Here is a 26603-nt window from a genome sequence, read left to right as displayed (position 1 = left end):
CCGAATACACTATTAGGCGAAACTCGTTCAAAAAGCTAGAATCTAATAAACATTCATACACTAAAGATCGGTTTTCCTAGGATAGCGGTGCCGTCATATAGCGGCCGTCTCCATACTAAATAATACGGCTAAATATGGATGTCGTAGTATTTGCACGGAGACGGCCGCTATATGACGGCACCGTTTTCGGAGGAAACCAAAGCTTAATGGAATTTACAATCGTATAAAGTCTATAACTTAAGAATACTATAATACTACATGGAACGAGATTACGATTTGATGATGGCTTCGTACGCTTGGAATATGCATGAGGCTACTTCGACAGTCCGTGACTTCAAGCTGAGCGTCGCTTCCGGGTTCCCGGGTTGTAGTTTCAGTTCGAGTAGGACCCAGATGTTGTTGGTGAGTTTGAGTGATTGGTAGAGCATGTCTTGTCCCTCGACGTTCCGCTTGGCGATGGTGAACACGTTATTGAGGGTCATCTTGTGTGCGATGGAGTCAGCGGTGCCTAGGACGCCTGAGAGGGAGTGCTGGAGTTCGTTGGCGGCGGGGATCTCCTTCCAGGTGGTGAGGAACACGCGCTTGTCCAGCTGCCCGTCCTCGGTGAAGAGGATGTGCGCCGGCATCAGGCACGCGAAGTAGAACACGTCCACGTTGTTCTTTATCGCCACCTGAAATTGCGTGGGATTATAATGTGGAAATAATTAGACGGATAAAAAGAGCTTAGAATTTGAGCCGCTGTTTGATGTCAATCATCTACACAGAGAAGGTATGGCCAAAAATTTTAAAGAGGAAACCCACGCCTCGATACTAAAAGTTAATTACAACAACAATAAACAAGACATAGGTGAAAACCGCATAACAATCCGTACAGTAGTTTTTGAGTTTATCGCGAACATACAGACAGACAGACGCGGCAGGGGACTTTGTTTTATAATATGTATTGAAGTTGTCTACAGAGAGTAGGAGAGTATCGTGGCCAGTGTTCCCACTCTACTACCTAGGCCAGATAGTGGTCGGGTATGATACCTACAGGCTAGGTAGTGGTCGGGTATGATACCTGCAGACTAGGTAGTGGTCGGGTGTGATACCTGCAGGCTAGGTAATGGTCGGGTATGATACCTACAGGCTAGGTAGTGGTCGGGTATGATACCTGCAGACTAGGTAATGGTCGGGTATGATACCTACAGGCTAGGTAGTGGTCGGGTATGATACCTGCAGACTAGGTAGTGGTCGGGTATGATACCTGCAGACTAGGTAGTGGTCGGGTATGATACCTGCAGACTAGGTAATGGTCGGGTATGATACCTACAGGCTAGGTAGTGGTCGGGTATGATACCTGCAGACTAGGTAGTGGTCGGGTATGGTACCTGCAGGTTGTTGAGCGGCTCCATGCGCTGCACGGGCCCGGTGGTGGCGAGCGGCAGCGGCGCCTCCGCGGTGGCGCCCGCCGCCAGCGCGCCCACCGACAGGCTGCCCGCCGGGAACACGCCGAAACTGACAAGGAAACACATCGTTTACTACCGAGCTGTAAACTTGAGCTTATTATAAGAACGATTTACTGAGCTTAGACCCGGAGCGTACACCATTTCGCTTCGTAAATATCGCTACCATAGGCCACACCACACCTGTCCTGCTCGAGAGCCAAACTCTTCCTGGCTTGGTAACTGACGCACATCGGTACACGCTTGAGTCGGCACTTCTAGAGTTTGCCCACGATACATGTAACAAGAGCGAGTAACGGCGTTGGACTACTTGCGCAAGTTATTAGTACTATATAGTAGTTCGCCCCGAACTGTGAACTCGCGGATGCATTTACCTATACCTTGACCATGACCAATAAAACGACATCCATGACGACTTTTATGACATACTGCATGGCCGCCATTTTGGAATCCAAAATGGTCATCATTTTCGAAATCTGCGCCCCCTAAAACCTATAAAACGACATCCATGACGACTTTTATGACATAGTGCATGGCCGCCATTTTGGAATCCAAAATGGTCATCATTTTCGAAATCTGCGCCCCCCAAAACCTATAAAACGACATCCATGACGACTTTTATCACATAGTGCATGGCCGCCATTTTGGAATCCAAAATGGTCATCATTTTCGAAATCTGCGCACCCCAAAACCTATAAAACGACATCCATGACGACTTTTATGACATAGTGCATGGCCAGCATCTTGGATTCCAAATTTGTCATCATTTTCGAAATCTGCACTCCCTAAAACCTATTAAACATGATGTTAAAATATTTTCATTAAGGAAACTGTAAGTCTAGTTTTAAATCTGCATACATACACACATTATTCATATTACATAGTGCATGGCCGCCATCTTGGATTCCAAAATTGTCATCATTTTGAAAAAAATGTTAAAAAAAAACAATATTATAAATGTGTAAAATGTGTAACAAACCGAGCATTTTCATCGAACGAGCGAGCGAAGCGAAGTGAAGTTCTTACATTCAACTTGGAGCACACGGCTGGCTAGGGGCACGTCCCGGCATTTCGATGTTTTTAAGCTGAACTATCAGAGGATAGTTTGATACACAATAACTTAAGTAAATTTGTCCTAATTTAAATGAAATTGGGTAAACGTATTGAGAGCATTGTATTTTAGTCATTAAATTATGAGCAGGCTCGATCAAGGGGTTATTGAGCTAGAAGAGCTTAGAAGGCTAAAAGCTATTTGTGAGGGGTCTTGCTATTCTGGTCATCTTTTTAGCAAGAAAGTATGGTCGAGTTTGGTATCAAACGAAAGTGCTCGGCTTACACATTTTATAATATAGCTTTTAAATTCACAATTTTAAAATAATGATCTAACATTTTGGCGAACCGCGAGTTCTCAGTTCGGGGCGAACTACTAGTTTAATACCAAACTCGACCATACTTTCTTGCAATTAAAATGACCAGAATAGCAAGACCCCTCATAAATGGCTTTTTAGCATTTTAAGCTCTTCTAGCTCAATTACCTTTTGTTCGAGCCTGCTCAAAATTTAATGACTAAAATTAGTGTCCGACCGAAACATGTTTTTTTGCCGAAACCGAAACCGAAACCGAATGTTCGGCTTTGACTCTAGTTTCGGCCGAAACCGAAACCGAAACTTTTGAAGACTTGTTAAAATCGTTGAAAAAATGTCATAAAACCGCTTTTAAGGGGCTGTCAACACCCAATGTCTTAGAAAATGATGTTACTTAAGGGGCTCCGCCACGCCAATGACCTTCGATCTGAATCCCTTAGTTTTCTTATGTTTTTTGTAGCTTATCATATTAACAGCAACGGCTTTAAGCAATATAGTATTCCATATTTACTTCAAAGTTCATTGTCTTCGCGATATTTGGCATCAAAGTTGAACAATTTAAGGCCAAAAAACTGGTTTTCTGGCCATAACTTTTGTGTTAATTCGTGTAAAATTAAAACCGTGTAGACACGTTTTACGACACGTCAAAGACGAACCCAAATATGTAGATTTCGTATAAGTAATATCCCTCACAGCAATCTAGATAAGAAAAAAGTGTTCTTTTAGACAATGTTTAAAACAATCATAAAATAGTATCAATTTCTTTCAAAATCCGGTAGAAAATAATGGAGATAAAGATTGAAGAACCGATAGCCGCTTGTCTTATAAAAATCTACGAGTATCTGTAGTGAAAAAGTAGGAGATACGATTCAAAACTTGTCAAAAATTTTAAGAAAAACTATTTGATTTAGTAAAGCAATAAATATATTTATACCTATGTTAATATTTATTATATTTTAAAACCGTGGCCGCACTCGATACATGATTGAACGACATCGGCTCGATAGAATATAATTGCAAAGATTGGTCTTAAAATCACCATTAAACGGTTCTAATGTCTTTATTTCTTGACTTATGTGTCTGAAATTAAAATCAATTTGTCAAAACATTTACTTATACCTAAACCGCTAACGAGTAATATTACACAAATAATCCACATTTATTTGCGCGGCCTAGCGGTGAGCGCTGGTGGCCTACGTTGATATTTACCATTGAGGAAGCCGGACTAGCCCGATAAAGCCTAGTTTACCCCCTGGATTGGAAGGTCAGTCTGATGGCAGTCGCTTTCGTAAAAACTAGTGCCGACGCCAATTCTTGGGATTAGTTGTCAAGTGAACCCCATGCTCCCATGAGCCGTGGCCAAAAGGCTGGGATAACGCGAGGAAGATGATGAGTTTTCTTATTATTCCCTTGCCCAGGCCCAGTAACATGCGACAGTGCTATCTCATTTACTACGATACAATTAGACAGTGTGTGCGTTTTAGGTATTGACAGCCTCTTAAGACTGCGTCGACCGTTCAGTGGCCCCATCATTAGTGGAATTGTGTTTAATAATAATTTCTGTATAGGTACATAAATCAGTATATTATGTATTAATATTGTTGTCCTACTTGTTTCACAACTTTTGGTCTTTGTCACATAGTTTAGTTTCATAGAACGAAGTACCATTGCGTATGTTTCGGCCCGGCCGAAAGGTTCGGCCGTTTTTTGGCCGAAACCGAAACTACGGCCGAAACATGATTTTTTGGCCGAAACTGGCCGAAACCGAAACCGAACCTTCGGTCGGACACTAACTAAAATATAATGCCCTCAACTATACGTTCACCCAATTTCATTTAAATTAGAACAAATTTACTTAAGTTATTGAGTATCAAACTATCATCTAATAGTTCAGCTTAAAAACATCGAAATGCCGGGACGTGCCCCTACTCCCCTAGCCAGCCGAGTGTTCAAAGTCGAATGTAAGAACTTCACTTCGCTTCGCTCGCTCGTTCGAAAAGCAAATCGTAACGTTTTAGACACTTCGAGAATAACGAATATAACAAACTTATACGCTAATCAAGGTGAGTTACCTGTTCTTGTTGAGCTGTATGGCGAACCCGCTCATGGCCTGCATGGCCTTGTTGGTGAAGGTCATCTCCAGGCGCGGCTGCCCGCCCTGCCGGCTGAACGTGCCCCAGATCTCCAGGCCTACAAGGAAAGATATATATTATTATTATAAGTGAAGTGATAGATTAAAAATTCTGAGTAATTTAACAGAAAAAAGTGTATAACATTCGTCTCTAGAGAGCCATGTGTAAGATTCATTAAATTTACTAATTATTCGAAACAGATTTAATGAGATAAAGAGTTGAATAATCATTGGCAATCCATAATTTAATAAATTTAAAAGTAACGTTATTGATAGTTGACCTTTGTAAATAGTAGGTAGTTTGAAGAAAGAATAAAAGGACTGGCATGGCGGTTAAGCTTTGGATTCCTCCGAAAACGGTGCCGTCATATGACGGCCGTCATATAGCGGCCGCAAAAGACGGCCGTCTTTACGGTGGCGACATGTGGAAAGTACCACGGCGTCATAACACACCGTCATCCACCAAGGTCAAAGCGGCAAATTTGAAAAATGTAGGCGCGATGGGATAACGTCCCATAGAAAATTTGAATTTCGCGCCTTTTCCTACTGACAAGATTAGCTTGATCATTTATAATTTACTTGGAGGATGAAATATCATCAGAAGAGGAAAATAATCGTAGTACGGAATCATTTATTCAAATCTCGTGTCATTTATTCAAAATGGCGTCGCCGCTATCTAATAAAACGTTCACGAAACTATCGACACCGTCATGACGGCCGTCATCTTACGTTACGTTGATTGTCAACGTAACGTAACGCCGTCTAGGAAACCGCGCCATCTTGTTTACATAGACAACGTTCTAGTGACGTCATTCAACGCTATATAGCGGCCGTCATATTACGGCACCGTTTTCGGAGGAATCCAAAGCTTTAACGGGCATTCGGTTACGGGAGGACGATTGTGAAGTGAGGTGATTGGAGATTGAACTGTGACGGAATATTGTGATCAAGAAATATATTGTTGTTATGTAAGAAGGAATTTTTATTACACATGTTTTAAATCTGTCTAGGTGGCAATGAGACAACTATCAACGACAATAGTTTGTGATCTCTTATCGCTTTCATATTAACCATTTGAACGCCACGCCTATCATGTGCGGCGCGTCATCGTGAACCTTGTCTGAACGCACGAAGGTTGATATTGGGCTGTAGCCGCGCGCATCAGTTGAGGAAAAATCAAATCGGTCAATTGTCCGCATACTGCCGCGAATTCGACCGCCATAAATGTGAAGTTTTTACTATAATAAACAAGGGTAGACTTACTTTACTGGAGTATACCGTTGTATTTTTTTTTATGAGACAGATGTAAAATGTTGTAATACCTCACCTTGTCATTTTTCGCTTTGGCATTAAGTCCGCCATTTGTACCTTATTTGATGTTCAATAAAGTTTAAAATGATTACCTATATAATGTAGAGTAGGAGTAGTGTATGGTTGTTACCTTTCCCCTTGTCGGCGGGCAGCCAGCACGTCTTGGGCGGCACGTAGGAGGCGGGCGCGGCGGCGCCGAAGATGTCCCCCAGCAGCCCCGAGCTGCCCCCCGCACCTGCACCCACTGTCCCCACGCCACCCACCGCCGGCTCAGGACCACCACCCAACTGTTCATAAATTACAAACATTGAGATATTCAAAATGTACTAAATAAGAAAATATTTCAATTCTAAAATATTATATTCTATTATGCTTTATTAAAATTTTATTTATTAAATACCGGTAATAGATGTAAACGTTTTATCTCATTCTGTACGCTGTACGTCAATTACCTATGTCAAGGGCTTGGTCTGAATTTCCGTAACCTATTATACATTACCTCATTCTAAAATAATTAACATCAATTTAATTTTACAAGCAGAAACGTCTGCGACCGATGCTATAAAGCTTAGAATAAATTTAAAAGTGGAAAAATTACTGTCTTGGGTGAGACTTGAACTCACGGCCTCCGGATCGATATTCCAGCGCTCTGCCATCTGAGTCACCGAGACCTCATCCATAGCCAGCAAACTCCGGTAGCCGTTTAAGAAGTGTAACGCTCTTACGGTAGATGTCGCTAGGGTCCCCTAGACCCATAATATGGTGGAAAGATTTGCTGGCTATGGATGAGGTCTTGGTGGCTCAGATGGCAGAGCGCTGGAATATCGATCCGGAGGTCGTGAGTTCAAGTCTCACCCAAGAGAGTAATTTTTCCACTTTTAAAATTAACATCAAGTATTAAATATCAGTGATTTGGGAAACGAGTAACCGTCAAAAATACTTTTTGATACACACTTTTATTGCCGACTGCACTTTGCATGTCCTTTCAAATGAGTCTAAATTCAATGTGTTTATGTTTTCCCATCGAAGAGTTCCGTTTGCTACCTTCCGACTGTATCATCAAATAGGCTCCATGTTAGCATATTATTGCATTCTAGTCGCAAATACGGAAGTATGCGAAATTTCAGTTCAATGAGATACTTGGAAGTGGTTCAAATTTAAGTTAAGATCGGTTTTCCTCGGATAGCGGTGCCGTCATATAGCGGCCGTCTCCATACTAAATAATACGGCTAAATATGAATGTCGTAGTATTTGTATGGAGACGGCCGCTATATGACGGCACCGCTTTCGGAGGAAACCAAAGCTTTACAAGATTGAAGCACCATATATACCAAGGGATATACGCAGTGAAGCTAAATAAAAGTGTGTAAAAACGAGGTTCATCAAAAAAATTAGGAATAAAATGTTGATAAAAAAAAACTGGCCAAGTGCGAGTCGGACTCGCGCACGGAGGGTTCCGCACCATCAACAAAAATAGAGCAAAACAAGCAAAAAAACGGTCACCCATCCAAGTACTGACCCCGCCCGACGTTGCTTAACTTAGGTCAAAAATCACGTTTGTTGTATGGGAGCCCCACTTAAATCTTTATTTTATTCTGTTTTTAGTATTTGTTGTTATAGCGGCAACAGAAATACATCATCTGTGAAAATTTCAACTGTCTAGCTATCACGGTTCGTGAGATACAGCCTGGTGACAGACGGACGGACGGACAGCGGAGTCTTAGTAATAGGGTCCCGTTTTTTACCCTTTGGGTACGGAACCCAAAAAAGTATAAGATAAGCTGATAATAAATAGTTACTAGAACGTCCAGCCCGCCGGCGAGCAGGTCCAGGTTGGAGGCGGGCGCGGCGGGCGCGGGCGGCGCGCCGATGTCCATGGACAGCAGGTCGCCGATCAGCGACTCCTGACATACAGACACAACACTTCCTCATCACACTACCATATAACAACTCGAGAAAAGACAGGCGCCTTTACAAGATAGCATATAAGTCATAGACTAGGAATCCTCTAGACTGAGTTTAGAGCAATTATTTCATGAAACCGATGCTGCCAAAAATACGGGGGTGCGGGGGGACGAGGTGAGCGAATCCCGTGCCGTGATTGGTCCGTTCAAAGACACGGGCCAATCACGGCACGGGATTGACTCGAAGACGGAGTAAAACTATAGCCTGACCAGTAATATATGATAATTGTCAAGAGGGCGCTGTTATTCTCATGTATAGGGTGACAATTCAGTGTAGTATGAAAAAATTAGTTCCAGTGAAATTCCGCAACATGGCGCACCCTCAATAGATCCTGGTTCACCTATACCGTATGAGTGGCAGAGGGGGTAGCGTTACTATGCTCAGTCTAGAGGATGTCTTGTCTGTGCATATAAGTACTCGACAGATCTTAATAGATACCGTTGTGAATCACGGAAACCCGGTTTAGCTGTTACACAAAAACCAAAAAACCAGTTTTCTTAAAATACACATGGTTTTGTGACCCCTAGTTGTGATCCGAATGGCCTAGTTAGTAAGTAGTTATAGTCTCATTAACTCCCTTCAGTTCATCTAATTTCTTAATCATAACTTCTTATCAATCGAATTGAATGGTTTTATTATTCCTTGAGAAATTAATACACTTTGACATTTGTAAAATGAGGTCCTGTAACTATCGAGATCGCTATATTCAAATAAGTATCTATAATTAAAAAATATTTCTATGGGCAAATGAAAGTGGGTTACCTGGTTGGGAATGACAGTATTAGCCTGTGGCGCGTGCACCTCGGACGGCTCGGACGCGCCGCGCGCCGGCAGAGACTTGCGCACGCCCGCGCCGCGACCTGCGCACAAATATCGCTATAACTAGCATACAAACACAACTTGGCCTTTGAACTAAACTCTGTTTTATCCCAGATACTAAAATTAAAGTTCGATTGTGCAATTTGATTGGTTTTGCACGGAGATTCGAACTGTCATTTTAGAATAGAATATAATTTATTCGTAAGCACAGACAATACATAATATGAAAGAAAACACAAAATAAGATTAGAGTGTCACGAAATGGCCTCATCTCAGCATGTTGCTGGTGGCTAGATCACGGAGGGTAACAGACAATTGAAGAAAAAGACATCAAATAACGTACAGTGAACAAATAGTAAAATAAAAGTTACACAGAAGGAAGATACAACATAACGACTTATTTTAGATTGTATTATCTGGAATTAACACATTCAGCGCCGAAAACCCGACTACTGATAGTCGGGTTCAAAGTCATCAAATATCTTCGTACCTGATGGTTGTCCGGCCTGAGAACTATATGACGATTTTTTTGTAGCCTGGCGCGGATGTCTTGTTTGGCTGAGTGGCAATTAATATTAACAGAGCTTAATTTATACCACAGTCAGTTACTTTCTCTAACCATAGAGAAAAAAATACATAGAGTGCTCACTCCATACATCAGTTTTAGTACCAAAAAGACTATTAGCATCTAGCATCGAGTAGCGGAACTACCAGTACCGCTACTTGACAATAGATGTAGCAGTACTGATAGTTCCGCTACTCAATGCTAGACTAGATGTAGACACTGAAATTAATAGTCTGAACTGATGTATGGAGTGAGCACTCTTGTCTTACTATTTTTCTCTATGAAGTAGCCTACCTTCAACAAAGGCCGTAGGTGGCTTATGGTACACAGAGGCTAGCGAGCTGATGTGGCATATGAGTTCATCCAGCAGCGTGGGCTCCAGAAGGTCCGTCTCCTCGGAGATGAGCGGCTTGTCTGCCAGCACCACTTCCTTCGCGGCCGCGGGGTCCGTAGAGAGCAGGCGCCAGTAGATGAAGCCGCGATCCCTGGTAACATTGATGTTGAATTTGATTGTTTGCGATGGGAAAATGGACTCTAAAATACGTCGTTAAGACACAAACTACACTAGTCGCGAGATAATGTTAGACGAAATATCCGTTTCCATAATTTACCGTACGAATGATCATATACAAAAGTGTCCAGTTTTAAGAAGCCGCGGTCCCTGGTAACACATTGATACGCTGAATTTGATTGTTTGTGATGAGAAAATGAACTCTAAAATACGTCGTTAAGACACAAATTACACTAGTCGCGAGATAATATTAGACGAAATATCCGTTTCCATAATTTACTGTACGAATGATCATATACAAAAGTATCCAGTTTTATACATATATAACTAAAATCTATTTTTTTATTCGGTAGACTGAAATGACAGTTCATAGTATGAACATAAAATGTCATTTCATACTAAGAAATGTCATTTTAGTCTACCGAATTAAAAAATAGACTTTAGCGACCCGCCCCGGCTTCGCACGGGTTAACAAATTATACATAAACCTTCGTCTTGAATCACTCTATCTATTTAAAAAAAAAACCGCATCATAATCCGTTGCGTAGTTTTAAAGATCTAAGCATACATAGGGACAGACAGACAGCGGGAAGCGACTTTGTTTTATACTATGTAGTGACAATAAGCCCCACGATAAACATTTTATGAAAAGAAAAAGTCGAAAACTTTCGGAACGGAGATGTTTTGACATTGCCCGGGACTACTAATAGTACATTACTGCAGACGCCGGGAAAGAAGGGCTTGCCGGGTGAGTAGGTATAGCCGGCCGACCGTAGGGAGGCCGGATAGTGATACGAAGCCGGCAAGACCTTTTCACGGCTAGGCATGTATAGTGTTTTTCTCAAACATGCAATGAAATAAAAAAATACACCACAAAAAAAAAAACAAATTTATAATCTTTATAATAAAAATCCAACTTCACAACAAAAGTTTTTTAATTTTCCTTCCAATCCCGCCATAATTGTTTTTTTTTACGGAAGTCGTCCGTATTTCGCGTGTGTAGTGTTCGAATAGACCTTATTAGGGCCATTATACACAATCTGATAATAAGAATCTCAATTTCTATAAATAAAATAAATGCAGAGGATTTTAAATATTGTCTATGGTCTCTGGTGACTTACGTATAGACAAAATTTTAAATTTATTCATCAACACATTGAATCATACAGATTCGTATTCTTAATATCAGTACGTTCGTGTATACCAGGCGTTAACACGGATATTTTGGTCCGATAACCATTCAGTCACTAAAAATATTTAAAAAAATATATAATTCGGCTGTTTAGCCTGTTCATGGACACAGACCCCATGTTTACATTAGAATTTAAAAAAAAAATTACTTCCCGGCCTAGGCCTTCAATTTCGTATGAAATTCCTTTACGGTTCTCTGGAGTTGCTCCGCCCTAAACGTGATACTTCGAAGCCTGATATAACGCCCGGAGCGACAACATTTCATTGCATGTTTGAGAAAATGAATATTACCTCAGGTCACCTCCAAGCTTAATACCAAGACACGACCTGCTGGCTTTGAGGAACCCCGTCGCGTCTGGTGCATGCTGAATCGAATAAGGACGGGAGTTGGAAACTGTGCTTATTTATGGCACAAATGGAACTGGTGCGAATCACCGGTATGTCCGTGTGGAGCAGCCGAGCAGACCGTACACCACACGGTATTTGACTGTCCTCTAACCAAATACCAAGGGCAAGTTGAAGATCTGACCACCTTAACAATAGAAGCGGTACAGTACTTAAAAACTGTAAATCTCTGAAGTAGAGTAACACAAAAAGCCATACGAAAAAAAAATACCTCAGGTCAGGGTTATCGGAGTCCTGCGTGGCGAGGCTGAGCACGTGCTGCACCAGCTCCTGCGTGTCTGCAGGTCGCTTCAGGAACAGCTTCACCACCGCCGTCAGCAGTTGCAATTGGACCTGCCAACACCGGAAATAAGTATCAATGCCATTAACCCAGATAAGCCTTACTATGATTTTTCGATATATTGTGAATTAGCCACAACAAAAAAACAAAAAAAAATCGGTGTTAAAACTCCTAGTATGGTAGGAGAATGTGGCTAATGTGGGTTATGAAGCGATTCGGCCAAAATCATTAACTTGATTGAAACCAGTACACATAAATCGCCTTTATGACAATAACTATATTGCAGTTGTTGAAAAAAAAAAGTTTAAAATTCCTTCGCGTTTAAATATGTATAAAGGTTTTTTCCTGGACATCACAAAAAATATCTCCATTTCAAAAATTACACTTTCTTATAGGAAACAAATCTTAAATAATGCCTTAATGCCTTTAATTAAATTAATGCCTTTTCTGTTCTAGAAAGTAGGAGCATAATTTCTGGTAGAAAATGTTATCTGCCAAAACTAGACGTACAGTCACGTGTCATTCAATAGAACTTGCTAACTATGTAAACAAAAGTTATTAGTATGGCGGTTTGTTTACATAGTTAGCAAGTTCTATTCAATTCAATTCAATTTATTTATTTCGAATCCATAAGATTAAAGTTGATTATAGGAGAGATTAGGATTAGAGGAGAGAAGGTGGCTATTGAATGACACTTTTACATAGAAGTTTGTATGCAGGGGCGGTAACTTTTCTCTGCAGCTGACTGTACCTACACATAGTTCTGACACTGTACAACAAGTTCTAAGCTTTAAGTCAAATTAGGTGCCACCAGAGCTCGGAACCGGTTTTTTTGTAAAACCCAAATATTTTGAATTATTTTAAGCTCTTTACGTAGGACTGAATGATTTATTTAGGTAACAACTTCGTATTATTAGATTGTCCCATTAAAAATGAAATAATAAGCCAAAGAACAAAAAAGAACGTAATAATACCGGTATTTTTTGTATGAAGGTAAAACCGGTTCCGAGCCTTGGGTGCCACCCCACACTAGCCTCTTTTGAGCGTTGGCGTCTAGTCAGCACTGTGCGTTGCGTTGCGCCGAGCAGCAGCCATAGAGTTGCCTACACGCACACGTTAGTGTGAGGTGGCCCTTTCGGCCACGTCACCAATCTTCTCACAAAAAAAAGCAGTCGCTGGTCACAATGTCGACCAAACTGTGTACTGTGTAGGTGGCCCTTAAATGTGTAAAAGTGCCACCCACCTGTGCGTTCTCGTCGTGGAAGCCCTCGAGGAACGAGTCGAGTAGTTCGTCGGCGTTGTCGATGCGCTCCGCGTACTCGCCCACTATCCACACCTGCAACACACATTACAGAACAGTTAGAACACTTCAAATAAAGGTACATGCAATATAATATTTAAAACCTTCGCGTTTTGAACACATATTAAGTCACATTTATAGACAGGTCTAACGCGAAATTTATTCAATTACCTTTATTTACCGACGTTTCGACACACGACGTTTCATTATGTGTAGTGGGGGGGTGGTTTGAAAATGTGACGTCTACCCCAAACTTTTTCATACACTTTTCGTCGGGTACAAATCTCTGTTTTGACATTTTGCTGGGACATCAGTTAGCCGCGACCATGACCAGTGAAACCTGTGTCGAAACGTCGGTAAATAAAGGTAATTGAATAAATTTCGCGTTAGACCCGTCTATAAATGTAAGGTACATGCACTTTACATTTTGATCATGTTCATAGTTCAGACACTGAGGACTATACCAGGGGCCCGTTTCTCAAAAGCTTGTAACTTGTAATATAAGCGGATGTTACTATTGTTACTATTTGACAGCTTTTGTTAGAAAGGGACTTCCAATTGTATTACAAGCCACAAGATTTTGAGAAACAGGCCCCAGTATGAACATGCCGCTATGAGCAAATTGTGCACTTACGTAACAATATCAGGGTCATCTGGGACACCGAGCTTTGCTCGGAAAACATATAAAAACTCAAAAATGCGCGCTTTCCCAGAGATAAGACCTAGCTAGATCGATTTTTTGCCCCCAAAAACCCCTATGTAGCAAATTTCATCGAAATTGTTAGAGCCATTTCCATATATATAAATATACAATTGCTCGTTTAAAGGTATTAGATTATTTGCTCATACATCTACTCTTTCACTGTCACTCAAAATAGCGATGTTTGTTTCATCCCACAGCGCGGCTAAATGTATACGACATAATATTATATGTGAGTAGTTCGGAGCTTTATTACACTTCAATAGCAAAATCATTTGTAAAAGCAAAGTTTTAGATCGCATCTGGTTTAGGTTTGATTACGGTGTCCCTTCATTTCCGATTTTAAGAATTAACAACGCATATCCTCTAAATATGTTCCTATTACCCCACCCAATATACACTCTGTATTAGTAGTCAATATACATATATACACTGCCTAAATATTTAGGCAATTATAGTCTTACGGCGTTATTCATAAATGTCTGCTAAGTTAATCAGCTGATGATCATCGTTTGTCCCTCTCTATGGCATAACGACAGATAGGGACAAACCACGATCATCAACTGATTAAGTTAGCAGCCGTTTATGAATAACGCCATTACACTTTTAGGCCCACTTGCACCATTCCACTAACCTGGGGTTAACCGATTTAACCGTTAATCAAGTGTCAAATTGTACTGGTGACCATGGTAACTTCAGGTTTAACCGGTTAACCCCGGGTTAGTAAATGGTGCATGTGGCCCTAAGTCAAACAAAGAACTAATTTGTTCGTCGATCCGTCTTGTTTGAGGGCAGGGCCTTCTGCTACGGTCTACGGTTTGAGATCACTAGTTAAGAATTTTTCTGACTGAAAGTTACAAAACATTTCTAGGTAATTTCAGTAAAATTTCACAGGAAACGCAGGAAACTTTCATTTCGGAAATGGAAAATTTCGAGACCCATACAAAAATAGAGACAGGTTTACCATCTGCAATTTTTTCAATTTTGGAAATTTTCCGGCGGCACATTATTCATGCATTCTGACGCAAGCTACCAAACGTCCAACCAATGGTGCAAGTGGGCCTAAAGCTTTGGATTCCTCCGAAAACGGTGCCGTCATATTACGGCCGCTATATAGCGTTGACTGACGTCACTAGAACGTTGTCTATGTAAACAAGATGGCGCGGTTTCCTAGACGGCGTTACGTTACGTTGGTTGTCAACGTAACGTAAGATGACGGCCGTCATGACCTTGTCGATAGTTTCGTGAACGTTTTATTAGATAGCGGTGACGCCATTTTGAATAAATGACACGAGATTTGAATAAATGATTCCGTACTACGATTATTTTCCTCTTCTGATGATATTTCATCCTCCAAGTAAATTATAGATGATCAAGCAAATCTTGTCAGTAGGAAAAGGCGCGAAATTCAAATTTTTTATGGGACGTTATCCCATCGCGCCTACATTTTTCAGATTTGCCGCTTTGACCTTGGTGGATGACGGTGTGTTATGACGCCGTGGTACTTTCCACATGTCGCCACCGTAAAGACGGCCGTCTTTTGCTGCCGCTATATGACGGTCGTCATATGACGGCACCGTTTTCGGAGGAATCCAAAGCTTAAGTGTTTATTTTTCAAAAAAGGTAAAGGTAAGGTTGTAAGCTCACCATGGAAGCCCTGGCTTCAGGCTCGTCCAGCGTGTCGAGGTTCTCGCAGAGCGTGGAGATGATGCTCTCGTACTTGTTGGGGTACTTGCGGAAGATGTCCTTGATCACCACCACGGCCTCCTGCACCACGTAGTTCACCTTCGTCTCGATCAGGTCCACCAGGGTTGACACGCAGCGCTCGGCTGATGTTTCCACCTGCCATCAATAACGGCTCATTTAACCTTTTGGACGCCAATGACCGATATATCCGCACCGTAGGTTCAACGCCAAAGACCGATTAATCGGTCACATACCACAGGGCAACATAGCCCTACGTGCATATGCATAAAGTTCAATTTTATTTTTGACACTTCGTTGACGTGGCGTCAGAGTGACAGCTTTTGTGTTTAACACGGCGTCGAAAAGGTTAGACGATGCGAGAACTCGCATGCGATTACATTGCGGGTTTTGATCGGTCGGTTGAATTGGACATAACCAACAGTCCGCAATGTAACTAAACTCGCATGCGAGTTCGCGCGCCATCTAAATCAGCCCTAATGGTAGTGTGCTAAATCTACGACAATTTCGTCCAAAAATATAGAATACGTTAAAGAATACCTATACCTTGGTCAAAATATAACTGTCGAGGATCGAGACCCGGTTCAAGAAGTCGAGAGACGAATTAAAAAAGCTTGGCAGGCGTACTGGTCGTACAAACACATATTTAAGTCTAAATTAGACATAACATTAAAGAAAAAAGTTATGGACTCTGTAGTAACGCCCACTCTATTGTATGGATGCCAAACATGGCCATTAACTAAAGAACTTGTGCACAGAATCAAAGTGTTTCAACGATCAGCCGAAAGAAGCATGCTAAATCTTAAGTTAAGAGATAGAGTACGCAGCTCGGATATCCGCCGTCGCACAAAGATAATAGATGCAGCAGAAATGGCTTGCAAATTAAAATGGCGATGGGCCGGGCACACGGCTCGCACTAATGACGGACGATGGAGCGAGAAAATCCTGCACTGGTACCCGCGCGGCTTCACGCGGCACGCGCACCGCCCGCAGCGACGCTGGCGAGACGACATCGTCGCCGAGGCGGGCATCGCCTGGACCCGAGTAGCCACCGACAGAAACGAGTGGAACAGGAGGGAGGAGGCCTATGTCCGAAAATGGACAGCCCAATAGAAATTAAGAAAATTATTATAATAAATGTATACTTAATATTAAAATTATCGCATCTTATATTTATGTACTTAAAAATATTAGTCTACAATGCTATAAATATAAATTAAAAATGAATGCTATACGATTAATCAATAAATTAACTTCTATCTAATTAATGATACGTTAAGGAACGATGTGTTAAGCTAGGATATGATTGGTTCTATTGGAAATAAAAGGCTTAATAATTATTATTATTATTAATGGTAGTGTGAATCGTTGGGTGACGTTCGAAAATCGAGGTGCACTTTTGGATGAGACTAGCACGGGACCGGGACAATTGGCGTACACGAAAAGAGGGATATGCTCAGCAGGGGGCGACCGAAGGCTAAAATGATGATGAGTGTGAATTATTTCTTGCAACTAACGATTCACTTTAATTTTGTCATTTTAGCAATATATAGTAAACACACAAGTATAAGATACAGGAAACTAACAGTTGCCGCGGGTGTGACGGCTTAGATAAAAGTTCAGCGCCTAAATGAGTTTTACCGGCCCTTAATTAACGTTTCCTATGTGTTTTTTGGTCAAAAATCTTGTCTCCTCGGTCGTGCCATTTAGAGCAGTTTTTTTGAATAAATAATAATAATAATTGACTGAAAAAGTCAGTCAGGATACTTATCAAACACGAAAGTGAGGTTGAACTTGATTGCCAACTTTTTTCTACACAACAATATGTAGTAAATTATTGCAGAAGATGGGAAAGTAGGTATTTGCTGACTTGAGCATTGTTAAACGAAGAGTATTGTTTGCGAAGTACCTACTGATAATTCAGTGATGTGCCAACGCTTAACCTTTTGGACGCCAATGACGAATATATCAGCACCGCAGGTCCAACGCCAAAGACGGATTAATCGGTTACATACCACAGAGCAACATAGACCTACGTGCACATGCATTAAAGTTCATTTTCATTTTTGACACTTGGCGTCCGAGTGACAGCTTTTGTGTTTGACACGGCGTCGAAAAGGACGTTCTATTATTTTCTGTACATGTTCGTACATGTTTTGTGATCGTCAAGTATTTCACGACCGAGTATTTTTTTTTGACGACCGGTCTGGCCTAGTGGGCCTGCCTGTGAAGCCGATGGTCCGGGTTCGAATCCCGGTAAGGGCATTTATTTGTGTGATGAGCACAGATATTTGTTCCTGAGTCATGGTTTTTTTCTATGTATTTAAGTATTTGTATATTATTTATATCGTTGTCTGAGTACCCACAACACAAGCCTTCTTGAGCTTACCGTGGGACTTTGTCAATTTGTCTAAAAATGTCCTATAATATTTATTATTTATTTGGTATTCACCTTGATGGCGCAGCGGCCGATGGCGCGCACGGCCTTGCGCACAAAGTCGACGTCCACCTCGGTGGCGTACTCCTTGAGTTCGCCCAGCACCTGGTTGAGGTTCGCCTCGGACGCGAGTCGGATCATGATGTCTAATTTCTCGAGCTTCACGTAGATCGGGTCGTTGTATTTCACGAAGAACACCTGGAGACCAATGTATTAGAAATGTGTTGGTATTAGAAAGATTATTTTGAGAAATTGTGTTGCAGGTTTCGTAATCAAGGGAGAGGCGAACGATTAATGAATGACACTATCACCAAAGGTGAGAATAGCCAAGAAGGCAAAAAATGAGCCAGGTGCTATCCGTGCACTACAACAGAGAGCGACTTATGGTAGTCTCAACCAGGGATGTTGCGGATGCAGATTTTTTGACATCCGCGGACGCGGATGCGGATATTTAAAGGCTCACATCCGCGGATGCGGATGTCAAGATTAGGTACTTAGAAAACGTCAAATATTACATTTTTAGTATTTTTTTATTTTAAAAACACGAAACGTTTAGTATTTGAGCAAGAATATAGGTGCGTTATATTTAATAAACAGTAACTTGGCCGACTTTTCTGGATCTAGACGATTTCATTATAGGTAATGACGAAATACCTAGCACTTACGCCGCCGCTAAAACGTTCCTGTACCGACTTGTTCGACATCCGCATCCGCATAAGCTCCGCATCGATTTTATGCGGATGCAGATGCGGATGTTGAAAATAATGCGGAAGTTCTGCGGTTGCGGATGCGGATGCGGATGTTCGCAACATCCCTGGTCTCAAACCCTCAGTCATGAGGATTTTATGCTCCATATGATGGTGGAGTAACCGTCATTCATCCCATATGTGTGTGTGGGGTCGTCCATTATCAAAATTTCGATTTTTTAGTCTGTTTGATCAGGATATGACACTAAATTTGTCTTCCCCTACCTTCATTTCGTGTTTGAGGATGTCCGGGCGCTTCTGAACGACGAGGTTGATGTTGCGGAGCGCCACGTACTGCACCTCGGGCTCCGCGGACAGCAGCGTCACGAGCGGCGGCGCCAGCTTGCGCGACAGCGTGCTAACCAGCTCCGTGTCCTCGGAGACCATCTCCATCAACTTCATGAGGACCTGGAAATACAATAGTAGTTTTCTCAAAAATGGACGGCAAAGTCGACGTTGCCGGTTAAAAAATAGGTCGCGAAGTGCGTAGTTTATGGTCATTCAAAAAATTAAAAAGTTAAAAACATTGCAGTCCCGATATCGGGACTGCAATGTTGCATACAAATTCTATTATTTAACGATTTCCAAACTTTTTAAAACTTTAAATGGCCATATCAAATGAAGGCATAGGTCCATTAAACAGCCAAACAGATAATCAGCACTTATTATTATAATGTTGGTACCGCGACTATTTAGGTGTCTCAAATACGTTGGCGTATTTTCAGCAGAAAAATACACTTCTTTTTTTTTAAAGGCGGCAAGCAAATCTTTTTAATGATTTTACTTTTTTCTGTGAAAATTAGAATGTTGCTTCTGTAAAATATTTCTATTTCTTGCACCATCTTTGAGAAAAGCACTATATATGACTCGGCTGGAAGGCTACTTGCTGGCTTCGAATTCAATTAAACGGACTCCCAATCCTCAGCCTGCAAGTAGCTACTTCCGAACCTCGACAATAATGTACTATTGTGTTACAAGGGATCAAAATGATATATTTCCGTCAAGGGCGTACATTGAATCCTGAGTGTAATGAGGAATTGAAGTGTTAACGCCCAAGACGAAATAATTTTGATACCGTGTGACACATACTGCTTTTCACATCAACTACGAGGAAAATAAAAAAATCTTAGTGTTGACACAATCTGATGCTTAAACAGATTATTTAAGCTAAAAAAATAATGTGCAAAAAAAATTAAAAATAGTGTGCTAGAACAGAAAAGTGTTACTTTGATCCCTCCTAGCAGGGAGGAAAAGTGCCACTGTGATCCCTCCTAGCAGGGAAGAAAAAGCTCTTTTCTGAATAGGAGGTGTGAAAAGGTTATGTAAGAGCGTGCAACAATGAACTATCGATGATGCGGATCCGCATGCTGGTGTAAGCAAGATAGCAAGCACTATGTACGTATATAACGGTATCCCGCTCACATGCCGAAAGGCGTGCGGATGTGCGTTCAATATGAAGACCGCTGTAGGAACAATCTTGTTTTGAATTTTGAACTCGTATTAATACGCGCAGTTAGGCTGTTAATGCCTAATCTAGCTCAGTTACTCTTACCGATTCAGTTATGGGAACTACTATACAATTTGGTTCAAACGCTCCTAACACTACAGGGTGGATTTTATAAATACACTGAGGGTAGGTAGTCCCGTGCTGCTACGCCAAAATGGGCTTACAAAACCCTTCCTGGCGGTCTAGCATGAGTTGCTTTCACGCGCGCGACTCCGTACGTGAAATCAGGCAAGATGTATGGAGTCGCGCGCGAGAACGCAACTCATGCTAGACCGCCTGACTTTTTAAATAATGATAATAGGGCTGATGACACATGTTGAATTTTATAACAAAATCTAGTAACATAGATAGCAATGAGCAATGAATCAAAATATTGTGGAAATTAAAAAAATATATGGTTTATACACCTGAAAGATTCAAAATTTAAGTTTTTTTTAACTTCGAAAAACGAAATAAGTAAGGATACCATTCGATTCCTCACATTTTACCCAAAAAAGATTGTTTAGCAACTATATACATAAACGCAATATTTCACCGAAAAAAACGCAATTTTCTTGTTTTGTTCATACTTCAAGATGCGCTCTCAGTGACCTTGACGTCACGTTCACATAGCGATTTGTTTGGGGCGTTTCACGAGTGAAGTACGACTGTCAGTCTGACTATCATTTCTGACGTTTGTATTGCTTTAATGCAATGGGTCCCATAGAGACATTTGATCCTAAAAACAAACCTGATTGATTGATACCATAAATGAAAATTTGTCATGTAGCCTATTGGCATTTGGCTACTTTCCTACTAGTCAAATCAGCTTCTTTTTTAGAACTGTCAAAACGACTTTCTAATATGGAATTTATATGAAAACGTGTGTAGTGACGTCACGGTCAACTCACCTACTTTTTATGTTTCAATCCGATTTATTTAATAGAAATAGTATTTAAAAATAAACTGCTATTTATATTTTTCTAACAATTATCCGGTGTTTTATTTCGAGCACGGTGTGAAATAATTTATTTCAAGGAAAATACCCATTTCAGATTTCGGAAAAATATAATCACTGACCAAATCGTCAATGTTACCTTGACGGCGGAGAGTACAACGGCGGCGTTGGCGTGCGCGAGGCGCGGCGTGATGCGCTCGCAGATGGAGTGCGCCTCGCGCGCGTCCCGCGGCGAGTAGTTGCTGAGCGCGTCCAGGATGAACACCTGCCCCCACTCCGTGCACTCGTTCAGCGCCGTCAGCAGCTTGTTGATGGTCGGCGCGTTCATCTCTGCCACAGACAAGACATCCTCCAGACTGAGACATATACTGGGTCAACCTAATCTTGTCAGTAAATAGGAACAAAAAAACTATACTTATCCTTTTTTTTAGGTGCTAGTACTAGTGTTAGACAAAGATAGTATGATTCTCTCTGTCTATGTTTGAAATCAAACAGACCTTTGACACACTATAGTAGCGCCACAAATATACGGTAGTTTCACTCCATTTTCGAGTCAAATTGTCTTTGTGTGACGCAGGGATCGGATACCGGTATTTTTTGTATGGGAACGGAAACGGTATTTTTTCGTTCTTTGCTAATTACTTCATTTCTAATTGGGCAATCTAATAATACGAAGTCGTAACCTAAAAACACAACTGAGTCCTACATTTCGAGTATAAAATAATTCGAAAAATATGGTTATTTCTAAGTTTTTGCAAAAAACCGGTTCCGATCCCTGGTGTGACGTCCGTGTCTTTGAACGGACCAATCACGGCACGGGACTCGCTCACCTCGTCCCCCGCACCCCAGTATTTTTGGCAGCATCGGTTTCATGAAATAATTGCTCTAAACTCCGTCTAGAGGATTCCTAGTCTATGATCTCTGCAATCACGAGGAAAATTAGAGACTGAATAATTTTACGGTTTAGACTCACTTGTTTTATGTCACTCGCGCGACATGTTTCGGAGAGCCTAGGTCTGTTTTCTGAAGCACTAACAGTGCGAGCAGCATTCACGACGGCCGTGTATCGCGTACGCGTAAAATGATTCAATGTTAGGATGTAACAACAGTTTAAATTCGAAAATAAGAGACGTAGAAATTAGATCCTGATTAGATCATGTCAAATGTTGCCAAGACGAGACCATATAGCTCGCACTGTCAAAAAGCTAGGACCAGGCAGTCTAGCATGAGTTGCGTTCTCGCGCGCGACTCGAACCATCTTGCGCGACTTCAAGCGAGAACGCAACTCATGCTAGACCGCCTGATGTAGGGCCAAACTTCACTCTACAAGCCCTAACTTCACAAACTCTGCACCTTAGCTTATATTAATATGTGGCTTGGTCGTTTACTGTCGTACCTTCATTAAAAGTTTCTGCCACTTGCACAAAACCTCGGTAATTGCAATGATCAAATCCCCTCGGCTCACTGGGGTCTCTCCCAGAAATCGTCGACAACGTCAAGGGTCTGCTAGGCTTCCTGGTCGAGTTGGGTTAGCAAGAATAGTGCCGCCAACCCATCACGCAAAATAGGCGCAATAATATGACGTCAAGTTGCGGAAACCAAGCCCGCGAGAACATATAACATATATCCCCACAGCTCTTACCGACAAGTGGACGTCCGGAGACGCTGGCCTCGTTGATCTCCGAGAGGGCGGCGACAGCGTTGGCCACCACCATGGGGTTGGAGTCGCTCAGCAGGTCCTTTAGCTGATCCAGGAATCCCTGCAGAAACATTTAGTATTATCCTCTAGCCGCCCGTACGAAAAACCTTGCCAAGCAAAATGAAATTTTATTTTGTCAACACAAAGTTCAAATTAGAATGGAACAGGAGACCTTTTTATAGGTCTCTGGGCGGCTAGAGGTTATAACTACTTGTTTTACTTTGGAAATAAAAATGGAATGAGTAAATGACCATGTGCTCAGTAACAGTCTTTAATGTAACTTGATTTAAATAAACAAAATAGTATAAAACAAAGTCGCTTCCCGCTGTTTGTCTGTCGCTATGTATGCTTAGATCTTTAAAGAGTGATTCAAGAGGAAGGTTTATGTAACATTTGTTAACCCCTGCGAAACCGTTGCGGGTCGCTAGTCATTTCTAAAGGTGAATATTATAATCTTATATTTTTTAATAATTCCTAAATCAATCAAAAATACTTTCAATGAATACGTTACCTGATCTTCCACCATGCTTGATGATATGTCATACAGTTTAGCAACGCACACGGCCGCTGTCTTCCTTACATACGGGTCTTCATCTTTCAAGCACTTCCGCAGCGGTTCGCACAGATACTCCGTGATCTTGTCCACTCGGATGCAACCCATGGTCCGTACAGCCAGAGCTCTTATGAGCGGGTTGGAGTCTTCGCAATCCTGGAGATGTTTCAACATAGTTTGCATTTGGTATTGGGTGTGAAAGAGAGAAAGCAATACATGAATCTTAATGAAGCCACTGACAATAAGCGCACAGTAGAAACCTGCTATACTCGCTACTCTACTTTCAGGTTTATTTGATTTGGACATGGTTAAAGTTAAATATTTTAATAATTTGAAGTGATTATTTATTGTATATTTTGTTATCGTGTATATTTGATAACAAAATAGTATAAGTGGTAATGAATAGATAATAGATAAAAGTATCACATTAACTCTTTAGAGCAGCGGTCGGTAGCCTGCGGCCCGCGGGCCGCATGCGGCCCGTGAACCTGTCACTTGAGGCCCGCGAGCCTCCCTGGCTATTTTGTATGTAATATTGACAAACGACAATATCTGATAAAGTCATAAATATTAACAAAGTGCGGCCCGCGTCAACTTCGTTACCTACTGTGGCCCTTGGCTGCTAAAAGGTTGCCGACCGCTGCGTTAGAGCAGTTAGAGCATTAAACACCAGCCACTGAAGATATAAAAGCACTAAGTTCTGAATCCACATGATTGATTGATTACACTCTTCATTAATGTTTTTCCCTTTTTAATCATACCCAGGCTAAAAATTAAGAATGCTTGCACACCACAGTGCCATCAATAAAACTGAGCACACACAGACAGTTAAAATCTGTTGAATCAATTTCATGTTAACAAATCCGATTTTATATTTCATTCATTTGTGAAATCACTTGCTATAATCAAACCCATTCATTGAATAGCATGTGAGGAGGTAAGGATTTAGTTTCAAGTAACAAAATAGAGGGTTCTACTGTATGAATAGATACAGGATTATTGTAGCCAATGTGCATCTAAATCTGGATGAGGCATGGACTTATATATTCTTAGTACATACTTTAGCATATTACACTGGTATATATTCACTTTGTTTACATTGGAATGTAGATTTACACATCCACTAGTGATGGGCTTAATTTAGAAAATAAATAGTTTATACAACATGCAATCTTAAATATCTATTACATGCAGGGTTTAATTTTACATGGATAAAAATAATATTAAAAATGCTTTTTAGTAAATTAGTTACTGTGTGCTATTTCATGTTAGTTCAGATTGTTAGGGAGATTTAATGTGTAAATCTACAAGTTGATGAGTCGCTTGGTTTTAGGATCATTGGTTTACCTTAACAAGCTGGTATGTTGGTAGATCCTTCCACCCATCATAATATGGTACAGTAGACATTAAAACGATAAAAAAGACAAGTCACACACACACAAATAACTACACTAAGCGTAGTTATTCATTAATGAAATTTGTCTTAATATTATACATCTTCCATTTGATTGAATTGTGTAAAAGCCCAACACTGAAACTCCCATGCTCCAATATTATAAAAAGATGAATTTACTATATTACTATAAAAGATTTCTCGGAAAATATTTATAATTTTCAACCATGCAAATCAAATTTAAAGTTAGAAAAAGCAGAATTAGTTACAGGATTTCCAATTAACTCATTACAGAATTCCAAATAGTTATATTAAGATAAGTGACAATGGAAACATACCTTGACGAAGGTGTTAACGGCCATGATGGCCATATCCGGCTGTGACTTGGCGTAGTTCATGAGATACAAGTAGACCAACTTTTTTAGCTCCAGGTTGTCTGTTTGCATGCAGTTGACAACATCGGGGAACAGCGCAGAGACATCTTTACCGACTGTCATGGACGCAATGACCTGAAACATGGGAAATAAATAAGACCCTTTCCCTTGCATGTAACTTTGAAAAAATACAAGTAAATTTAATAGTAGGCCTTGCAATACGAATTTCATGCAAGGTGACTGGTAAATACTCGTATTTTACGGTACCTTTTTGACAGCCTCCTTTTTTTTCTCCTTTTTATCGCTGTTGAGTTCCGACTTTAGTTCGAATATCTCCCCCTTTTTGGTGGTGGTGAAATACTTTGAGTCGGTCATTTTGATGCTTATTAACCTAATTGATGTATCAGAAGCACCGAAATTCAATGTATAAACTAATTATCCCTTGCCCTGAACCTGAAAAATCGATAGTTGCAGTGTATTAGAATGTCACATACAATGTTTCAAAACACAACATTTAATTACTAAAATAACTTGTTTTTCTTAATCGGAACAAACTAAAGTCAATATTGATGCAAAATTTACAATAATATTACCAATAAATAGAAAATAGTGCATAAAATATACACAAACTTCGACAACGTACCGTACGTTTGACACGACAAGGGGCGTTTCCACAGATTAGAAAATTTCATCATGACATTTGACTTGTCATCGATTCCGGTGTTGTCATTTTTAGGTAAGCCATTCACTACCAAACAATTGTAGTTGAGAAGCGGATCGAAATTGGTCGTATAACTATTAAGCCCCCTCCACACTCGTGCGTAAATCGCGGCGCAAAGCGGCGAACGCAAGCGTTGAGTCGAGTTCGCAAATCTGCGAAATCGACGCTACACTGGCGTTCATGTTGAACAGTTTTAACTACAGGTTTTAACTCAACGCAGGCCGTGGAATGGACGCACGCGTCTGTACATTATACTACTCTTTGGTCTGTGACCTATAGCCCCCTCCACACTGGTGCGCGAATCGCGGCAGAGTTGATTTTCGCAGACAACGAATTCGACTCCACACTCGCGTTCGCGGCTTCGCTCGCGATTCACGCACATAGTCTGGAGGGGGCTTATTAGCGAATCACAGCCCTATGCGACTAAAGTCGGTACAACAAATTAAATCGATCGATCAAATGCAATGCAATGTATTTTTATATACAAAATTATATACGATTTTTTGCAAGGTAAGTGTAGGTAGTGTTCTTTAATTTGTGGTGGA

General features: G+C 41.0%; 1 protein-coding gene across 1 annotated transcript; it reads right to left on the bottom strand.

The window, feature by feature from the left end:
* Window positions 1–238: 238 nt before the first annotated feature.
* Window positions 239–25735, bottom strand: LOC134657279 (AP-1 complex subunit beta-1). The gene is made up of 17 exons (XM_063512861.1): window positions 25605–25735; window positions 25302–25472; window positions 23529–23726; window positions 22961–23078; window positions 21458–21648; window positions 19100–19282; window positions 18144–18326; window positions 15635–15829; window positions 13231–13323; window positions 11919–12040; window positions 9895–10085; window positions 8979–9076; window positions 8051–8155; window positions 6382–6538; window positions 4882–4999; window positions 1371–1497; window positions 239–671 (listed from the first exon to the last, which is right to left on the bottom strand). Exons 1-17 carry the CDS (start codon window positions 25710–25712, stop codon window positions 270–272), a joined length of 2760 nt encoding a protein of 919 aa, XP_063368931.1. The 5' UTR covers window positions 25713–25735; the 3' UTR covers window positions 239–269.
* Window positions 25736–26603: the final 868 nt, after the last annotated feature.

This window comes from Cydia amplana, chromosome 19 (genome assembly GCF_948474715.1).
Source record: "Cydia amplana chromosome 19, ilCydAmpl1.1, whole genome shotgun sequence".
Lineage (NCBI taxonomy): Eukaryota > Metazoa > Arthropoda > Insecta > Lepidoptera > Tortricidae > Cydia > Cydia amplana.
The sequence above is the reverse complement of the archived record's forward strand: the minus strand, read 5'-3'. Positions and strand labels throughout refer to the sequence as shown.

Excerpts from the sequence above, each read along its gene's own strand:
- LOC134657279 (XM_063512861.1), bottom strand. The coding sequence starts at position 25,712 with ATGACCGACTCAAAGTATTTCACCACCACCAAAAAGGGGGAGATATTC. Across the intron at positions 23,727-25,301 it reads CCGTTAACACCTTCGTCAAG|GATTGCGAAGACTCCAACCC; the intron begins GTATGTTTCCAT and ends AAACATCTCCAG. Across the intron at positions 672-1,370 it reads AGCCGCTCAACAACCTGCAG|GTGGCGATAAAGAACAACGT; the intron begins GTACCATACCCG and ends ACGCAATTTCAG.